The sequence below is a fragment of the Ammospiza nelsoni genome, chromosome 9 (genome assembly GCF_027579445.1).
Source record: "Ammospiza nelsoni isolate bAmmNel1 chromosome 9, bAmmNel1.pri, whole genome shotgun sequence".
NCBI classification, from domain to species: Eukaryota; Metazoa; Chordata; class Aves; order Passeriformes; family Passerellidae; genus Ammospiza; species Ammospiza nelsoni.
The window spans coordinates 11,996,719-12,015,214 of record NC_080641.1 but is presented as its reverse complement, the minus strand read 5'-3'; the positions used below and the strand labels follow the sequence as shown (position 1 = coordinate 12,015,214).

General features: G+C 44.3%; 1 protein-coding gene across 1 annotated transcript; it reads right to left on the bottom strand.

Moving 5' to 3' along the window:
• Nucleotides 1-38: 38 nt before the first annotated feature.
• Nucleotides 39-7,642, bottom strand: PTGS2 (prostaglandin-endoperoxide synthase 2). The gene is made up of 10 exons (XM_059478122.1): nucleotides 7,557-7,642; nucleotides 6,985-7,101; nucleotides 6,733-6,876; nucleotides 6,163-6,306; nucleotides 5,602-5,783; nucleotides 4,734-4,817; nucleotides 4,318-4,564; nucleotides 3,132-3,418; nucleotides 2,824-2,971; nucleotides 39-2,680 (listed from the first exon to the last, which is right to left on the bottom strand). The coding sequence occupies exons 1-10, from the start codon at nucleotides 7,609-7,611 to the stop codon at nucleotides 2,274-2,276; spliced, it is 1,815 nt and encodes a 604-aa protein (XP_059334105.1). The 5' UTR covers nucleotides 7,612-7,642; the 3' UTR covers nucleotides 39-2,273.
• Between the last annotated feature and the right edge of the window lie 10,854 nt (nucleotides 7,643-18,496).

Below are 18,496 nucleotides of genomic sequence, written 5' to 3'. Positions count from 1 at the left end.
TAAATACTGCTGAAGGAAAACACAAACAAAGGAGCACATAAAGGTAAAGTTTTCAATTTATTTATATAAACAATTGCATTTTAACAACATTGTTGTCCTACAAAAATAAAGTGAAAAAAAATTCACAGAATTTTAAATAAATAATCTCAAACATCCACATTTAGCGGCTGCAGAGTACGGAACACAGAGTGCACAGGAATCCTTGCTGAAGCAGCCTGTAACTTAATTCAAGTGAGATGGTCTGAGGAATTCCTCTGTGCCTACCCCAAAATAACTCAATCTGTCCAGACTTGTCTCCCTTTGACTCTGCCAAACCCTGCTCCTGGGTTGATGGCAGAAGGGTGCCCAGAGCTGGGTCTGATGGACAATTTGCATGAGGAACAAATGTCCAAGCAGTGTTCACTCGTTAGCACGTACAGTACTGACCACCTTTGGATACAAGGGGAGAGAAGGTTTTCCCTTCTTCGTGCTTCCAACACAGAAAGGAAAACAAATGCCCGTCCTGCTCCCACAGCATCCATACCAAGGACCACTCCAGATGAGTCACTGGTATCAATGGCTGCAGGAGAACTCGGTTCTGCTGTTCATGGCCACAACTACAGCCCTACCCAGCACGAGGCATGGCTTCCTCTACACAAATCCATGGAAACAGAAGCCACAGACAAACTACTCTGCTGCCAGAGCTGGTACAATGCACAAGCCTCTACAAGTGCTTAAGAGTTCAGATGAAATAGAAAACTCAAGTCCTTTTCCACAAGTAGTCAAGTAATTTTGGGCAGGGGCACAGAATACCCGGTTGCTGCTCTATTCCAGTCTGAAGTGACATTTTCTTTTTCCCTATAGTTCCCCAGCTGCTTTTTTGGGAGGATCATCTTCTATATTTCCTCTCTAGAAATTAAAAAAAGATACCCTTACATGCAAAGTCTGAAGTCCTATACAAGATCCTGTGTAACCTATGTGCCCAGATGAGACTAGATATTTTACTGCTGGATTAGGACAAATATGTCTAGAAGATTTTGCGCTGGCCAGTTTTAAAGAAGCTTAAGACACGTAACTTAAAATAACTCTGTTTATAAATTATAAATAAAATATTATCCCTCCTCCCCCCCCAATAAATAGAAGTATAAATTATATGTACAGCTTGTGCACACAGGCAGAGCTACCTCCTGTGCCTGGAAGTGCTGCTGAAGCTCTTGTGTTCAGTTCTCTGTGTATTTACAGAGCTGCTCAGTTTACAGCCCCCCTGTTTTTGGGAGCACAAAGCCACAACACACTCTAACCCCAGCTATACTGTCCTCCTGTCCTTGGAGTAACAGACATTAAAATTACATTTTCAAGTAGACCAGAGAACTGTAGCTATGAAAAGAATCTCAGTGCCTTTGGCCAAGTTTAAGACCTCCCCAGAGTTACATAATAAAAACATCCCTATCCAAATGCAAACAGCCTTGTATTGCAGCCTGAGAGTCAGTTACTGCTAAGCTCAGTATCTCATTTTCACCCCCTTACACAACAAATACATCTGTCACACTTCCTTCAAAAAGAAGTAGAATCCAGGAAAAGTACTATTTTCTTAAATATTTAAAACATTATAAATATTTTTTAAAAAAACTTGTAAAAAATTTTACTTTAAATACTTAAAACATTAAAAACATATTTTTTAAAAGCTGTAAAAAATTTACTTTCATCTAAATCCATAAGTGGATTTGTACATAAGAGACAATAAGTTATGATACAAAGTGCCCTCTCTGCAGTGAGGGAGAGGTAGTATCAACAACAAATGCAATGCATTTTCTGACCTTATATAAAGAAGTGAATCTCAAGTATTTCTTTGTTAATTTTTGAGTGCTCATATGAAATCCATAATCTTTTCTGGCAGTTTTCATTAAGTCAGATTTTTTCTTGTACTTTTAGGTCAATAGCTGCTTTCAACTTGCTGAGAAAAAAAGTTGTTTTTGTAGTGTTATGTGACCTATGAAAACTGCCAGACAGAATCACCACCAGCTCCCTTCATCAAGTATTAAAACAAAAAGAAGTTGGAACCTTTATCCACTTTGGAATACATCATTCTGTTACAGAAGATTTTAAACAAGGGATTCACCACTGTCAAGCTGAAACACAGAAAATCCCTTTCGTAAATGGAAGCCTTACTTCAGTAAGGAATTTAAGGCAACCCCCACAATGAAGATGCTCAAGTTGTTTTTTTAAATACTAAGCCATAAATAGAATAAATAACACAGTTAAATAAATAAATAAATAGAGAGATAGCTGGATTCCTACAGCTCGGCAGAGCGCTCTTTCAGCAGGAGTGTGGGGTTGATATCTTCCATGGCAGTTTTTGAGGTACTAACGTTAATGGTGGCCTCGGTGGGCTCGGGAGGCAGGATGTGGAAGGCGGTGAAGGGACAGCCCTTCACGTTGTTGCAGATGAGCTTCTGCAGGGAGGCCGTGTTGACGATGTCGAAGCCCACCTTGCCCCCGAAGGTGCTGGGCTTCCAGTACTCGGGGGAGCAGATGGCGTTGCCCATCAGGCCCTTCAGGGAGAACGGGGCCCCCATCTCCACCATGGTCTCGCCAAAGATGGCCCCGGGCCGGGGCTTCTCCACCAGCAGGCCTGGGTACAGCTCCATGGCATCGATGTCCCCGTACAGCTCCTCCAGCTCTGCTGCCATCTCTTTTTCTCCTGCAATGATTAAAATCTGTAAGTGAAAAATCCCCATTTTCTGTGCAAGACTGTCCTGCTCAAGCCTAGCAATGACACTGCAGGACTCTGTGGGCATGTTAAGGCAATGTCTCTCATTTGCTGGGAGGGATGAGGACTGTTACCTGTAAGCTCTTCGAAGGATCGGAATGGTTTCAGCATGAAGCGTTTCCGATACTCGTTCAAGGACTGGTACCTCATCTGCCTGCTTTGGTCAATGGAGGCCTTAGCCACTTTCTGCACTGCAGCAGGAACATTCTTCCCACCAGCAACCTGTACATTAAAGAGGAAAATCTGTAAGATCTCCTGATATGAGTCACGAGGAAGTTGTGCCTTTCCAGTGATTAGTTTTGAATTGCTTTATCCCATTCCCTTGTCCCACCCACAGAGGCTCATGCCTGTCAGTTCACCATCAACTTGAGGAAGGACCTACCCTGCCAGCACTTTGCTTGGAGAAAGATTTGACCATATTGGAGAGTCCATGCTCCAGCATGATGGAGTTGTTGTAGAGGAACTGCTGGAAGGTGTACTCCTGGTCATGGATCTGGAAGGTGTCAGGCAGCAGCGGGTGCCAGTGGTACAGAGTGTTGAACTCGGCTGCAATGCGGTTCTGGTACTGGAACTTCTGGTTGAACAGCAGCTCAGGGTCAAACTTCAGCTTGAAGTGGTACCCACTCAGGTGCTGCACATAGTCCTCTATAACGATCTTGATTGTCTCTCCTGTTGGGCAAAGGAACAGGAGAGAATGTTGGCACTGTTTCTCCTCAGTGGCAGGGAAAACACCATTTCTGAACTGTTCTAAAATCTACTACAGTGATAAGGACAACAAACACTTTTCTGTAATCTCTCCTAGAAAGCAATTCGTGTATTTTATGTGACTAAGGGGTGGAATAGTACTTCAGATCCCAAGAGTTCCTGGCTGTGTGTAGTGAGGTATTTTCTACAGCCTGCTTTCCCCTCCCAAGACACAATTCCTTGCACCCTCCACAGAACAGCACACACCAGTATTTACACTGTGTTTAGCTATACAATATCTCTAGGACAGAGGGAAGGGATAATGAAGAAAGTTGATGTCTTAAAACAGATCTCAGCTTCTGAACTACGTAATACAATTGTCTTGGTTTCTGGTTTCAGCTGGGGCAAGGTTTTTTACAGCTTAGAGGACATCACCACTTACGTAAGATGAAATATCACTGGGCATGCAATTAAGACTGGAGAACTATGCAGAGTTACATTTTACATAACCTTCTGAACTTCAGCCTTAATCACAGCCTTTCTTTTAAAGCATACCTGAGCTGACCCAACCCTAGGGGAAAAAAAAACAAAACCCCAGATCAGGGAGCCTGAGGTCATCCAGCCTCCCAGGCTTTCTCTGAGAAAGGAACCTGAGCTTCCTATCTTTTCACTGCTTTCAGTTCTGCTTCCCTCATGAGGGAACTGACTATCCCTGAGTTTTCTTCAGTTCCATCTTTAGCAGAGCTGGGGCAAACTGCGCCTCAGCACAACCCCAGCGACAGGCCACGAAGGAGCCACTCACACCCCAGTTTAGGGGATAGCTTCCCCCTCACTCCAGCCATGCAGGCTGGAGCTGGAGCTGCACCTGGCAGCAGGGCTCTCACCGATGAGAATGAGCCGGGCGGTCTGGAAGAGCTGCTCGTCATCCCACTCGGGGTGCTGGTGCTTGAGCACGTCGCAGACGCGGTTGTGCTCACGCAGCCAGATCGTGGCGTACATCATGAGCCCTGGCACCAGCCCGAACACCTCCTGGCCCACGGAGAAGCGCAGGTGCTCGGGCACGTGGGGTGGGTACAGCATCTCTGCCTGCGTGTCCCGCACCGTCGGAGGGTACATTTCTCCATCGATCATCTGTGCCAGGGGGAAACAGCAGGAGCTGTGAGCTACCATACTTTGGTAAAGCTCTGTCCACTCTCTCAGCTCTGATTCACACTTTAGATCACCACACCATTCACACAGCACTAATTTAGGAAATCTATGCCATCCAGTAAGAAGGTAGGAATTCTGAGCTAAGACATACCTGGTATTTTAGCTTTCCATCCTTTCGAAGCCTCAGTTTAAGTTGTCTCTCCAGAGTCTCTCCATAAATGTGGTTCAAGTCAACCTATAAAATAAAAGCATTTGGGACATGAAGCCAATCTGCATTTTTTGCTATTTTAGGATAAGTTCCTGTTCTATGGATACCAATAGGAGTCCACCTCCTAGATGTTTACCTTTCAATTATATTACTGCTACCTTATAAGTATCATGCACCGATATTTAAGATGAAGCCAAATTATTTCCTGGCAACTGGAGCCATCTCTGCATAAGAGGAGGTTGTTACATCAGCAGTATAAAAGGACTCTGTTTAAAGTGTCAGCAATTTTTTATTATGCAGACAGCTTTCTATATATAAACACACAATTTATAGCTTTGGTTTGGACATAAGAGTGACACTTACAGTACTCTTTGTCCAAAGGATGCCAATCTTGTAGGTAAAGATCTTAAATCCAAGTCTGCTTGTGAAGTTCTTTGTAAACTAAGGCTATTGGCAGTGCATAAGCAATACTTAAGTGCTGGATACAGCTCTTTGGAACTGACAGAGTCCAGAGAAGTTTTGGATACTCACTACACCTAACATGCTTTAGATGAAAGCAGATTTTTGGGAAGGATAAGAGATCACTGGGCAGGTATTTTAAACAGAACCACTTGTGCAGAGCATGTGGTTCCGACTCGGGAAGAGATGCTGCTGAACACTGGAATTTGGCCTGAGGAGCAGTTACAGGAGGGGTAATCCCATGGACTGTGACACAGTATGTGCACAGGTGTCCCCCGGATGCCATTCTGGCCACTCCAGGTGCTCAGCAGCTCCCGAAGAGCACGAGCCGTGTCCCCAGCTGTGACCGTACCCCGTGGCCGAGTGCTCTGGTGAAGGCAGGGCCCCGCTTCTGGTCCGTCTTGAAGAACTGGTGGGTGAAGTGCTGGGCAAAGAAGGTGAACATCACGTTTGTGCCTTGTGGGTCGGGAATAAACTTTCTCCTCAGCAAAAACTTCTCCACAATCAGCTTTGAATCTGGGAGCTCTTTCTTCCCTGTGGGAGAAACAGACAGTGAGATACTCAAGACAACTCTTTATGCAATACTGAAGTTTATTCCTAACAAAATGGCATAAGACTTTCAGTGGAATATAATACAGCAGCATACAAACAAAGAGAATTACCTACTCTTCTATGCTCACTTTCTTGATTTTATCAGAAATTTCTAAATTCCCTGCTTTTAGCATCTAACTCAATAGCAAGAACCAGAATAATCTCTTTTAGATCTTTAAACAATATATCCAAAACACAGTTATTCCTAAAGTCAACTACACTGAAAAAAGGCTACAGACAAGCAGGTTTCATAGGAACTTCTACTTATTTTTTCCTCTTAGAAAAGACCAAGCAATCATTACGTGTCTGGTTTATTCCTCACCTTTAACACCCATTGGTGTTGGGCAGTCAAGTCCTACTGGTGGAAGGCTTCTTGTGTAGTAGGAAAGATTGGAATAAGCTTCCCAGGTTTTGTAATTGTAGTCACTATTGTAAGTTGGTGGGCTGTCAATCAAATGTGATCTTGCTGAAAGACAAATAAATATTTGGTTATTTTTAACTGTACATATTAGGCTCAAAGAGTAAATCACAAAGCCAGATCTTTTGCATATATTTGGCAGCAGTTGTAAATTCCAAACATACCAGTTACTGATGGTAAATCTGATTACAGTAACTAAATAACAGGACTGGATCCTGGCTGATCAGCTGGATCTCACTATTAACACAAGCAATGGGGCGCCAAGTTCACGCCAGCAAAATCCTGGACTCTTGCAGAAAGCAGAATCAAGCTGTACTTCAGCATGTTTCATACAAGCCTGCATCATGCAGAAGTCTTAAATTTTTATGTTTTCACTTCAGTGCAATTTAGGCTTCTTGGTTTGTCGACAGATCAATTCATTGCAATATTCTGGAGTAAGCTTTAAGAGGACTGGAAGAGACAACTGACACTTACATGTTAGTACATATCTCATAATAGTGTCCCTTAAGAAGGGAATGTTGTTGATGATATTCCAGACTCCTTCGAAGTGGGTGAGGATGTAGTGGACAGTGTTTGGTGATGGTTTCAATGTTAGCTTCAGCCACGTGAAGAATTCCGCTGCAAACGACAATGGGAAGGTTGTTATCAATTTGCTTATGGAAGATAACCTGCAATGCTGGAACTGGACTATGTGTTTCATCTGGGAGAGGGGTGTGGGACACTCACGTGTGGCGCAGTTCTGCCCGTAGAAGCCTGTCCTGGTGCAGTCGCACTCGTAGCTATCTGGCCCTGTGGTCATGCAGACGCCTCTGTTCTGGCAGGGGTTCGAGCAGCAAGGGTTGGCTGCGGGGGAACCAGAGCTGGGGTTAGCATCTCTGCAATACAGTCCCACCTTCCCATGGCTTTAGACAAAGAACGAGAACACCCTGGGAGTTTAAGGCTGATCAGTCATCACAGCGACCATCCATCCATCCATCCATCCATCCATCCATCCATCCATCCATCCATCCATCCATCCATCCATCCATCCATCCATCCATCCATCCATCCATCCATCCATCCATCCATCCATCCATCCATCCACAGAACCCCCTGGGCTACCAGGGAGCAGCTTGAAAAGCGCAGGAATTCACCTCTTGCGTGTTGCCAGCAATAACACCCCTCAGAAGGGGAGATCATCCCCCACAGGCCAGCGGGGACCTGGCACCCACAGACAGCAGAGAAATGCCAAGAGAGCGAGGAGCAGGAGAAGCAGAAAGGCAAAGCGCGCGTTAATCCGGAGCGCGGCGCGGACTCACCGGCGCGGCCGGCGGCCAGCAGCGCGGCCAGCAGGGCCAGGGGCAGCAGCGGCATGGCTGGGTTTGGCTGGGCTGTGCTGTGCTGGGCTGGCGGTGCTGGCTCGGCAGCTCCAAGTGTGCCGGCCCCTGCCGCACATCCCGTATTTATGGCAGTGCGGAGCGGAGCCGGCTGAGTCACAGCCGGAAGCATGAACGGAGAGGGAATTTCTCCGCCCGTCCCGCCCACCCCGGGCTGGCCCCTCGCGGGCAGGTGCGAGGGACGGCTGAGGGCACGGCACGGGGCTGCTGGCAGCGCCGGGCTCCGCTGAGTGACGCCTCACTGTTGGTTTAATTAATTTAATTCATTCCGCGGCAGCTCGCAGGGCTGCGGCGCGCACGGGCTGCAGAGCACCGCGCTGCGGAGCGCCCCGCGCAGCGGGAAGGAAGGAAGGAATGCTGGAGGGAATTAAATTCTAGTTTAGTTTTAGGGAGTTCAGTGTGTGTGATAAGACCAAATTCTGTTATTTGGCATCTTTGGGACAAATAGTGGCTTTCCCCCCAGCACTTTTCTGTTAAATTCTCCATCACCATCCACCCCTAACCACCCACCCACCCCCCATTGGCTGCACTGTAAACAGATTTCCCCTCATTTCTTTGAGAATACTTTATCTTTTGGTCATAGATTATTTACGCTTTGGTACTATTTTTAGTGCCTTAGTGCGTGAGGAGCGACAATGAAAACAGGAGGTTGTCATACGGTTGTGCAACCCAGTGTGGAGCTGCACTTTCGCCCTCGATGGATGCCAGCATTAAACACCAAAACCCCATAGTGGCATTTGCTGAACTACATAGTGGCATTTGTTTGAACTACAAATCTGTGACTTGACAGAAAGTGGATTCAGACCGATTTAAAAATAATCTTATTTGTGGCCCCAAAGTATATTGTAGTTAGTGAGTAACTAGTGTGCATCAGTGGTGGGTCTGTCTGGATGTTTTAAGACTGGTACACAAAAAGTTGCATAATCAAGAGAAGGCAGATAATATTTCTTTATACATTTGCATGCAGAAACCACAGGCTGGGTCATACACTTCAGCAGAGGGTGTCTCTGTCAGCCCAGCTGAACCAGGGGCCTGTGGCCACAGCCACGTCTTGCTCAGTTTTATCAAGTGTAAAAAAAGTGATATTTTTTCTTCCATAAGCCAAATCAATTAAATATGGAATGTTGGTTATCCAGTGGATCAGGCTATGGCATGCATAGCACCAAGGGTCTACACACATGTTCATACATTTCATTTGTCCATCTCATGCTGATTTTGTTCCATCTCACAAAGCTTTCTTGGATGCTGTCACACGATAACTGCAAACAGCAGGCAAGTGAGACCTTGTGTTTAAATAACATGAATAGGAAAATGTTTCCAGACTTGTTTCCAGCAACATTAAGGGGAAAACTGAATCGAGACAATTGCCCCTAAAATAATAATACAAAGGTAACTGTGCTATGATGTAGAGGACCATGGAGATAGAGATAACTGATGATGCCTAAAGTTTTCAATTATTATAATTAATCAATACGTAAACCAAGAAACAGGGCAGAACTCCAGGCTTTGGAGAGGATGTTTCCCCTTGAGAAGCAGTACTTCTGGAGCTGAAAAACCAGTCAGCACCCCTCACTTTCCACTCAATGCTGCAGTCAGTGTGACGTGAGCTCTCTCAAGTCTGATTTTGGCTGGGAAAGGTCACTCATGTCACTGTCAGCTGCAGTAGAATTGAAGAGGTCGTTCAGCTTTTCAAAATAATGAAAAGTCAGGGAAATACAATGGTGCTGCTTCCCAGAAGGCTGCCCTTATGTACTTTTTTCTTTGGGATTATCTCAGGAAAAGAACTGGTTATATGTTGGAAAGGGAATTTTTCTCAGAAATGAAAGTTTGCTGTGGCAGGATTCACCACCAGGTGGAGATTTTATGCATCAACAAAGTGCTCTTTTCGTTTTTAGCACATAAACCATCTTTGCTAAAAATTAATGTTATTTTTCTTTCTGTTACTTGAAGTACCTTTTGGCCCAGGTCAGAGCAGCCTGTGGAATAGAGAACCTTCGTCAACCTCAGCCTTTTTGCATTTGCTGACATTTCTGCAGGAGGCAATTCCCTGAAGCTATTCCTGTTTCTATTTTAGGTTTAACTGCATAAATTCACACTTTTCCAAGGCAAGGGTTCAGGACAGAGGATGCAGTGGCCTGTAAGGATTGACATGCTTCAGTAATGCCAACAAAAGAAAGGGAGATGGAGTGGCAGCAGGGAAAACATTGTCTCTTGGCACTGGTGCTGCTCTATTTTGCAGTGGGTCAGCTGAACCCAACTGAATTAGCTCTGAATTAATCCTTGAGCCTTTTTAATCTGTTTGAAATATTTTCCCTCCCTTTGTGACTGTGGCAATCTCATGTTTTACAGCGCAGTAGTTTCCTGGGATGTGAATCAGTTTCATTTGCCCTGTGCCTTTTTGCTGCTCTTTCATGGCAGAAGGAGCTCAATCTGAAGTTTGCTGTCAGCTTGGATACGCTGTTCCCAATGCAAGCACACTCCGAGGCTGATCGGACACGGATAGGACAACAATCCTGATGTTCCAACAATGTTCTTGAGAACTGAAGGACCTCCAGGGGAAGTTGGTGTCTTTAAGCTCCTGTTCTGTGTCTTTTGCAGTATTAGAACTCTATTAACAGAAGGGTTTGATTATGAAATTCCTTTGTGCTTTCATGGGATCACCCTGGCTAGACAGCTAGGCTCTACTTTCCTGTGTCTTCCTGCTGTGTCCTCATCGAGCACTCTGATCATTTGGCTCCCTGTTTCATTGGCACCCTGGGTTGTGCTGGAAAACAAAAGTACTCCTTACCTGGTTTGGAGACAAGGGAGGTTTGCTTCTTTTCCCCAGGAAAATTTCAGTAAAAAGGTGCCTTGTTTATGGGGTTTCCAGGCTACCACAATTTTGGAATTGTTTGGAACACAATTCCAGGCAAAACTACGTATGAAAATAGAGGGTGTGAGAGCTGGGAGCTGGACTGCCTTGCCCTCAGGAGAAATCCCATGGACAGAGATTGGCAAGAAATGCTTGTGCATGGGCTGGGGCTGCTGGCACACACCTGTTGCAGGGAGACCAGGAGGGTGAGCTGGGAACTCACCTCAGGGGGACATCAGTCATTGTTTAGGGAAATGGAGCATACCTTGTTATTCAAATCAGCTTCAGTTGGGGTTGTTTTTATTCCTAGAATTATATTTTTAAAAAAATGTGTAAAAAAAAAGTGGGTGGCATAAAAATCTACATCTGACTTAGACAAGACATAAGCAAGTTTGAGTCTCCCCTTTTTTTTTTTCCTTTTTAAGAGCAGCTTGCCTTTGGACTTCAGCTGCTAGAAAACCACATAAATCCACAGCTTGTGTTTTATTTGCAAGCCAGTAAGAGTTTTGAGGAATGCTTTCCAATATGATAGATTTTATTTTACCATTAACATCTGCATAGAGTAAACCCTGCTCAACAAACCCTTTCCAAGCCTCTGTTTTTAATAACATCTCTGAGTTCTTGTTTTAATTCCCTGGCATTCTTGACAGACTCAGTTACGAGTCAAAGGCTGTAATGAAACAGGTGAGAAGAGTGACTTTACATCAGATTTACCTGCAGAGATGAGATGTGAAATGAGATACCTGTGCAGTCATGTGTGGTGCCCAGGTTTCTCCCAGGTCTGTTTGCTTTGCAAATTCTTTGCCAGGTACCTGTATGATATCATGACTACAGGGCATCTGCACACTGCCTGAGACACATCAGTTTGAGAGGAAAAGAACACAAAAATTGCTCCCTTTTGCTCAGCCTAAATGCAGATCTCCACCTGATCCAAAGCAAGGCTGAGCTCTTTCCTTGGGAGGTGCCCAGACACTGAATCCCCATGATTTTAAATGAAAGGGAATGAATGAAGCCCCTGCAGAAATGGCTTTCAGAACTGTGTTTTGTTTGTTCAGATGAAATGTATTAGATGATTCCTTTCCTCATTGGCACTCTTGGTAGTCACAACTTCAGTCCTGCCTGACTAGTTCCTGACAAATAAGCCCTAAATGACTTAAACTCAGCTTGAAGCTCTCTAGGATGACCTTTTTCCAAGGAGTGTAGATGAATGGAGGATGAAGCATAACCTTTTTATCCTATATGGTAGTTTGAGGCAGAGACTGACTGAAAATTTCATCCCGGCTACAATCTGTCCCATTTTTAATTTTTTTTTTTAGGTCACAAGACTTTAAATTCCTTTTTATGGTGAATTTAAAGGGGAAGGCCATAAACATGAACTATTGGATAAACATAACATTTTTGGCAGCCACACTCTGGATTAGAGTTGTATGTTTTTTAAAACTTTTTTTAAAATTTCAAATAATTTTTCAGAGACCTTGTTTGGTTACACTAATCTATGGGTTTCTTTTTTTTCCTATATAAGCTGTACCTATTAAAATGGAAAATATTTTTGGTCATTTCTTGACTGAAGAAAAGGATGTTTTCTTTATTGGCAATTGTTATTGGTAATTGTTACCAAAGTTAAGCCATGAACCTCCCATGATCCTGTTGTTTGTTTTTTTTTTTTTGCAGAGCCCATTTTTCCCCACGCAGCCTCCATGTGTTTCTGATGTGGACATTTGATCACAGGCAGATCTGAAATACGTCATGAGATTTTGTAACTGCCTTACATAAAGAAACGTCAGCTGACATTTTATCTGCTTTTGGTCACCAGCTGCAACTCACATTAAGGTAATTGCTTCTGCTGTTCCATTTTTAGTAAGCATTGTATATTGAAAGGCTATCTTTCTGTGGGAAACCTGCACAGAATAACCCGTCTTAGAGAGATTTCCAAATACTTCCCTCCTCAATGCAGATGCTTGAATTTTCTTTTAGCAACTTCCTGCTTAATGTTAGTGAAATCTGTCATCCAGCCTCATGCTCTTTTGTTGTGCAAATACAATCATGTGGAATTTTCCTTTGCTTCAAGCACATGGACATTAAAGTGGATAAGGGAAATGGAGATAGGTTTTGTTGAGTGGAAAATTATTTCACTGTAATGCTTTCTTATATAAAACATGCCTTTGGGTATTGAAATGTATTTAGCTTTATTCATTAAGATTTTTTTCTAGAAGAGCATTTACCAGACCAGTTTACAACAGTGCAAAACCTGCTGTTCTACTAAGTAAGCTCTGCTCTGCAGGCTTTTGTAAGTTTGTCTGTGAATTCAAGGTTTCGTGGAATTACAAAATCGCAGAATGGTTTGGGTTGAAAGGGACCTTAAAGCCCATCTAGTGCCATGGACAGGGACACCTTCCACTGTCCCAGGTTGCTCCTGTCCAGCCTGGCCTTGAACACTTCCAGGGATCCAGGGGCAGCCACAGCTTCTCTGGGCACCCTGTGCCAGGGCCTGCCCACCTTCACAGAGAACAGTTCCTTCCCAATATCCCATCTAACCCATCTTGCTGTCTGGCAGTGGGAAGCCATTCCCTGTGTCCTGTCCCTCCATCCCTTGTCCCAGGTCCCCCTCCAGCTCTCCTGGAGCCCCTTTAGGCACTGGAAGGGGCTCCAGGGTCTCCCCAGAACAAGGCCATCCAGTGCTTTGAGAAGGGGGACTCTGCAGCTCCTTGTTGTGACCCTTCCCTCAGTGCCCACAGGGAAGGTGCCACCAAAGTACCCCATGGCCCAAAGGGGATTCAGATATTGATACTGAGACACTGAGTTCCTTAAAACTGACTCTGTCTCTTCCCAGCTGGAGGCTGGAGGAGTCATCTGGTGTCAGCCAGAGAAGAATGTTCCATGACACAGCTCCCGTGGCGGCCTTTGGATGGACAGTGCCCGCACAAATTATGGCTTTGGCTTGCACCAGGGTGGGGAGGCTCCTGCGCAGGCTCTGCCCACTGCAGCATACCCAAACTCCCAGGGCTCCTCTCTACTCATCTTCACTAACAGAATTAAATCAGGACTGTTTTCCAATGGCTTGTCAGTTTGCCACACTTCCGGCATACCCTTACAATTTAAAAAAAAGAATAGGAAGAAATTAAGAAGTAAAAGGGATGAAATTATTCTGAATGACTTGGTTACTTGTGAGGGAAAAGGACTCAGCCCTCAGATTAAAACTATGCCCCGTGATCCTTTTCCATAACAGCCCTCCAGAAGCTCAAATTATTTGTACTTACCAGTGGGAATTGAAAGCACCTGAAGATATACTGTGAATTAAACTACTCAGGTCAGAACAAGATCAAGACAATGTACATCTCAGGAGATACAAACTGGAGAAATTCCTGCTTTATTCAAAATTAAATTAGATTACTGGGAAGGAGACATCACATCATATTTTGTCTTGCCAAGACATATGACTCTAAGCAAAAGCAAATCATCTGGAAGTTCTTCAAATACTTTTCTACTTTTTGAGATGGCCAGTTACTCAATGGCATAAAAACCTGGCCAGCTCACTGGGCTTAAAATCCAGCCTCCAAGGAAAACTGTGCCCTGGGGATGCTCATCAGGAGATAAAGCCTTGCTGGCTTTGACTCCTCTCCCTAGAATATGCAGTTAGGGAAAATGTATAATGATCAAAATTACAGAAATAGAAAATAATTAGGGATCTACAAGCCCTGCAGTGGTTGTTAGAGGTCAGACTCACAGCCTGTGTTTTTCCTTATATCTGTAAGGAAAAACATCTCATGTCTCTTTTTGCTGCTGGAGCTGTGTCAGTCATCCTTCTTCAGGAATGTAATCCATTTATTGTTGCTGTCTGGATGTCTTGGGGAATCTGAAGCCAGCCAGGTGCTACGTGTGCCTGCAGAAACAGCCCTTATGCAAAGAGCAGAACTGGCCATCACAGGATCCTTAAAGCTGGAAAAGACCTTGGAGACCATCAACTCCAACCATGGGGATGTGTTCTCACACAAGAGTGTTTGTTCCTGGAGATGAAGTGTCCAGGTTAGGGACTAACTCATGGCTAGATGAATTACTGTTTTTACAAGTAAAGTGTGTGAATTTATGGTTGTTATTATTGTCCTTCACACAACTCATCCTATATCATGAATTTTGATGGTGTTTCTTTGTGGAGTGGTTGTAAATTTGGTTTAATATTGATGAGTCTCTCTTCTACTATTTTTCTGTTTATCCAGAGGCAGTCCTGAGTATACTTTGGGATTTATTTCTCATCCTGACCTCCGGTGCAGAAGAGATAAGTCATAAAAGCCCAACAGAAAAGATCAGCTTGTCTGGTTCTGTGGTTTCTCTGGAAACTCTGTGCTGGTTGCCTCTCTGTTCATTAGGTAAATGAGGGCTTTGCAACGTTCTGGCCATGTGTTATTTTGGGGTTTCGTTTCAGGTGGCATTCTTCCAGGGATTGTTGTGGAGAGAGTTGCCAGCAACCTAGGGCCAGTGGGCTGGAGGCCAGGTTTAGGTGGAAATAGCAGGGTTTATATCACCAGCACAGAGCTCTGTCTGGGCAGCTAATTTTGGGCTGGTGCTTCTTTGAGGCATCGGCAGTTCCTGCGTGTCTGGTTCCAGCCATCACAAAGGCTGCCACAGCCTTGGCCAGGCCAGCAGGGGTGCCCAGGCCAGCAGCCAGTGGCAGGGCTGGTGGGAATCACAATTGCCTGCTGTTCCAGGGAGCTTTTCTGTGCCTGCAGCTCTGTGAGGGGTCCTGCTCTTCCTGGGGAAAGAACACCTGACTCTGTGCAATGCCTGTGTTTCGTCTTGATTAGATTTCTGTGGGAAGGGCCTGAGCTGCCACGCAAACCACTCCCCGTGGCTCCTCTCACCACAAACACCCTCCTCCACCCTCTGTCCTGGACTCCATGAACTGGGATCATCTGGGGTCGGGCCTGTGTGGGGTGGCTGGCAATAGAAGTGTGGATGTGGCAAGAGAGACCTTGTGAACTTCCACTGGCTGAACTCCTGTGAAAGGCTGGAGTTCTTGCCCATATCAATGAAATATGGGTTGCTCCACACACTTCAGAATAATTCTGAAGTGTTGCAACTTAGTTCCTGGGGATTTTAAATGTTTATAGACTTTCCAGAGGGTAGGAAAGAGGGGAAATATTTATGTGTAGATAATTTCTGTTATACTTGAGCAATAAAAAATGCTGGGCCCCTTGCCCAAGGCTCCTTGCTCCCTGCTCTGCAGCACTAATGAATGTAAATGAATAAAGGCAGGCCTGTGAGCAATGCTGAGTGGAGAAAAAGCTCCCAACAAATGCAAAGCACAGTGGGAATCACGAGATAACCACCTTACATCCTTTTCTGTGTGCTGCACCCACTGGGCGTGCAATATTTTCATATCAGGTGATTTGTTAGCTGCCCCAAAACAAGTCTCTGCAGCCCCGTGGAGATTTACATTGCAACGATTTGGATGCTCTATTTATCCTTGGGCTGGAATATTTTAGTGATTGCCAATTACCTAGAAGTCCTCCTTAGCACAAGGCACTGCAAGATCAGTGTGAAATAAAGAACTTAGGCAGAGCATCAGGAACTGGACAGTTAAAATGTTCATGGTGGGCAGGAGTGAGACAAGCCTGTCTGCAGAACTCCTCAGATCCAGTGGTTTCATACACTGCTGGATAACACTTACCTAGCTAACTTGGAACCACTTCCTATGCAAAAAACCATATACAACTTCAGGCTTGCAGCCATCAAAAATGGTGTTGATTGAGATAACGTGTTTTATTCCATACCCTAAGGCTTTTGGATTTCATACAGCTGAACATTTCAAAACATCTCCTTCCCAGGTGTTCTGGTTCAAACTTAATTAGGAGGGTGATTTTAATTTTACTCTTTCTCAGCTGTTCCATTTTGCTCTGATACTTAACCAAAATATTCATAAAATCTTCACCTCCTCTGCATTAAAAATTGGCTTTTCCACCTGATACAGCTCTATCCTTGAGGTGAATCTTTTTCTCTCACTTTGAATTTCACATTTGATATAGCCATTTCTAACCTTCTTTTTAAATTACCAGTATGTGGAATCAGTCCTGATTTTGGGACTTCAAATACACTACTCCACACCTGGAAATGGATATGGATATGCCTGTTGTGCCTGGGATCAGGCATTCATAAACAGGAGCACTGCTAGAGAACATGTCTTTAAATACAGTCACTCCAGGCATATCCATATCCAGTTCCAGGTGTGGAGTAGTGTATTTGAAGCTTGTGGCAAACAACGTATTCCATATTTGCAGAATTTTTGTTTAAAATACATTGTTTTTTCCTGAGGATATGCAAAGTGCTTTGTTTTGACAAGAGCTGAAATTATTAGGGGACTCACCCCTCTGCCCTTTCCATGCACCTGGGGTGGGTTAGAAGTGTGGCTTCCTAGAGAGGTTTTAGAATCACAGAATCTTTCAGGTTGGAAAATACCTCCAGGATCATCCAGTCCAACCTGTGACTGATCACCAGAGCACTCAGCCCAATGAGCCTTTATCAGACCACAGCCCTGAGTGCCACATCCAGTCATTCCTTGAACACTTCCAGGAATGGGGACTGGGCAGCTCCTTCCAATGCCTGCCCACACACAGTTTTGAGTTAGTAAACTTGCTGGGTACTGTGGCTAGGGAGAGATGCAGATAAAAACCTCTGGGGGAAAAAAAACCCACACGGAAAAATACTTAATTTTGCTACCCTCAAAACTGAAAGGTAATAATTAACATGAAGGTAACCAATGCTAACAGAAAAAAATAGTTTGTTTAGTTACTGAATAAAGTGTCATTAGGCAAATGAGATGACAAATTTGAATTGACGTGCATCCTAAAATAATCCATACAAATTTTGCAGGAGTGATAGCCACTGCTGTCGTTCTCTGAGGTCACACCTCCTCCTTTTATCCACATGACGTAACGTGGGCTGGGAGCTGTGTGAGCCTTGTTTGCCTTCCTGTTACAGGAGCTGTTCTGCTCCCCGAGTTCGTCATAAACCCCTGAAGCCTCCTGAAAAGTTTTTGGGGGATTTTGAGGAGCTGCAAGCTCTGGAGCGCCAGGCTATCCCTGTGTCACTGAGACTGTGTGTTCAGTTCAGAGACTGGTTTTAAGGAATAATGGCCATGGATAGGTGATCATTTTTGGCTTCATGTTGTTCTTTTGTTTGACCAGAGAATAAAGGTGAAAATGTAGCAAGACCAAAAATAATCATCTATCTTTAGTTTCTTACTCCCGTTGTCCTCCCACTTTGTTATCAAAAAGGAAAAATGTTGGTTTTCAAAATAATTGCCAACTGAAAATGCCTGGCAAGTTGCTCTCAGCTGGGTGTGGACACTCGTGTGATTCAGTCCATTTTCAGAACCCCAGAATCCCAGAATGTTTTAGCCTGGGAAGGACCTTAAAGCCCATCCAGTTAAAGCCCCTGCCCCTTCCACTATCCCAGGCTGCTCCAAGCCCCATTCAGCCTGGCCCTGGACACCTCCACAGATGGGGAGTCCAAAACCTTTTCCTGATGATGATGAGACAGTGTGCAAGCCATGGATAGTGATGTGCATTATGTGCCCTGTTCTGTCTCCTCTCCCTGACTCTCACCTCAGCATTCTCCTGGCCAGGTTTCCAGTATTTTTGTTTTATGAACTTTACTAGATAAATATGTTTAAGGCATAATAAAATTCATTTAAACAGAAAATAATACTAAACAGATCAACATTTTGAAGACACAAAATTTATCCACATATCTGGTGAAATAGGGACTCTTTTTGGGCTGTCTCCTTACAACTTCAAAAATGGGAAAGGTGAAGCAAAAACAATGTTGGGCTTACAAAGGATTTTGATTTAATCCTGTCTGGTGAATATCTATATTGCAAGTGGCACAACCTTGTGCCCATCCTTTAAGGCATAGAATTATGATGAGGAAAAGTGGACTCTGATGTAGTCACCTCTAAAGAGCCATGCTGAGGAGGGGTCTGCAAGTGAATTATTTTTCACCTGTGGAAATATTGTAC

Excerpts from the sequence above, each read along its gene's own strand:
- PTGS2 (XM_059478122.1), bottom strand. The coding sequence starts at position 7,611 with ATGCCGCTGCTGCCCCTGGCCCTGCTGGCCGCGCTGCTGGCCGCCGGC. Across the intron at positions 6,307-6,732 it reads TATGAGATATGTACTAACAT|CAAGATCACATTTGATTGAC; the intron begins GTAAGTGTCAGT and ends TTTGTCTTTCAG. Across the intron at positions 3,419-4,317 it reads CGCCCGGCTCATTCTCATCG|GAGAGACAATCAAGATCGTT; the intron begins GTGAGAGCCCTG and ends TTTGCCCAACAG.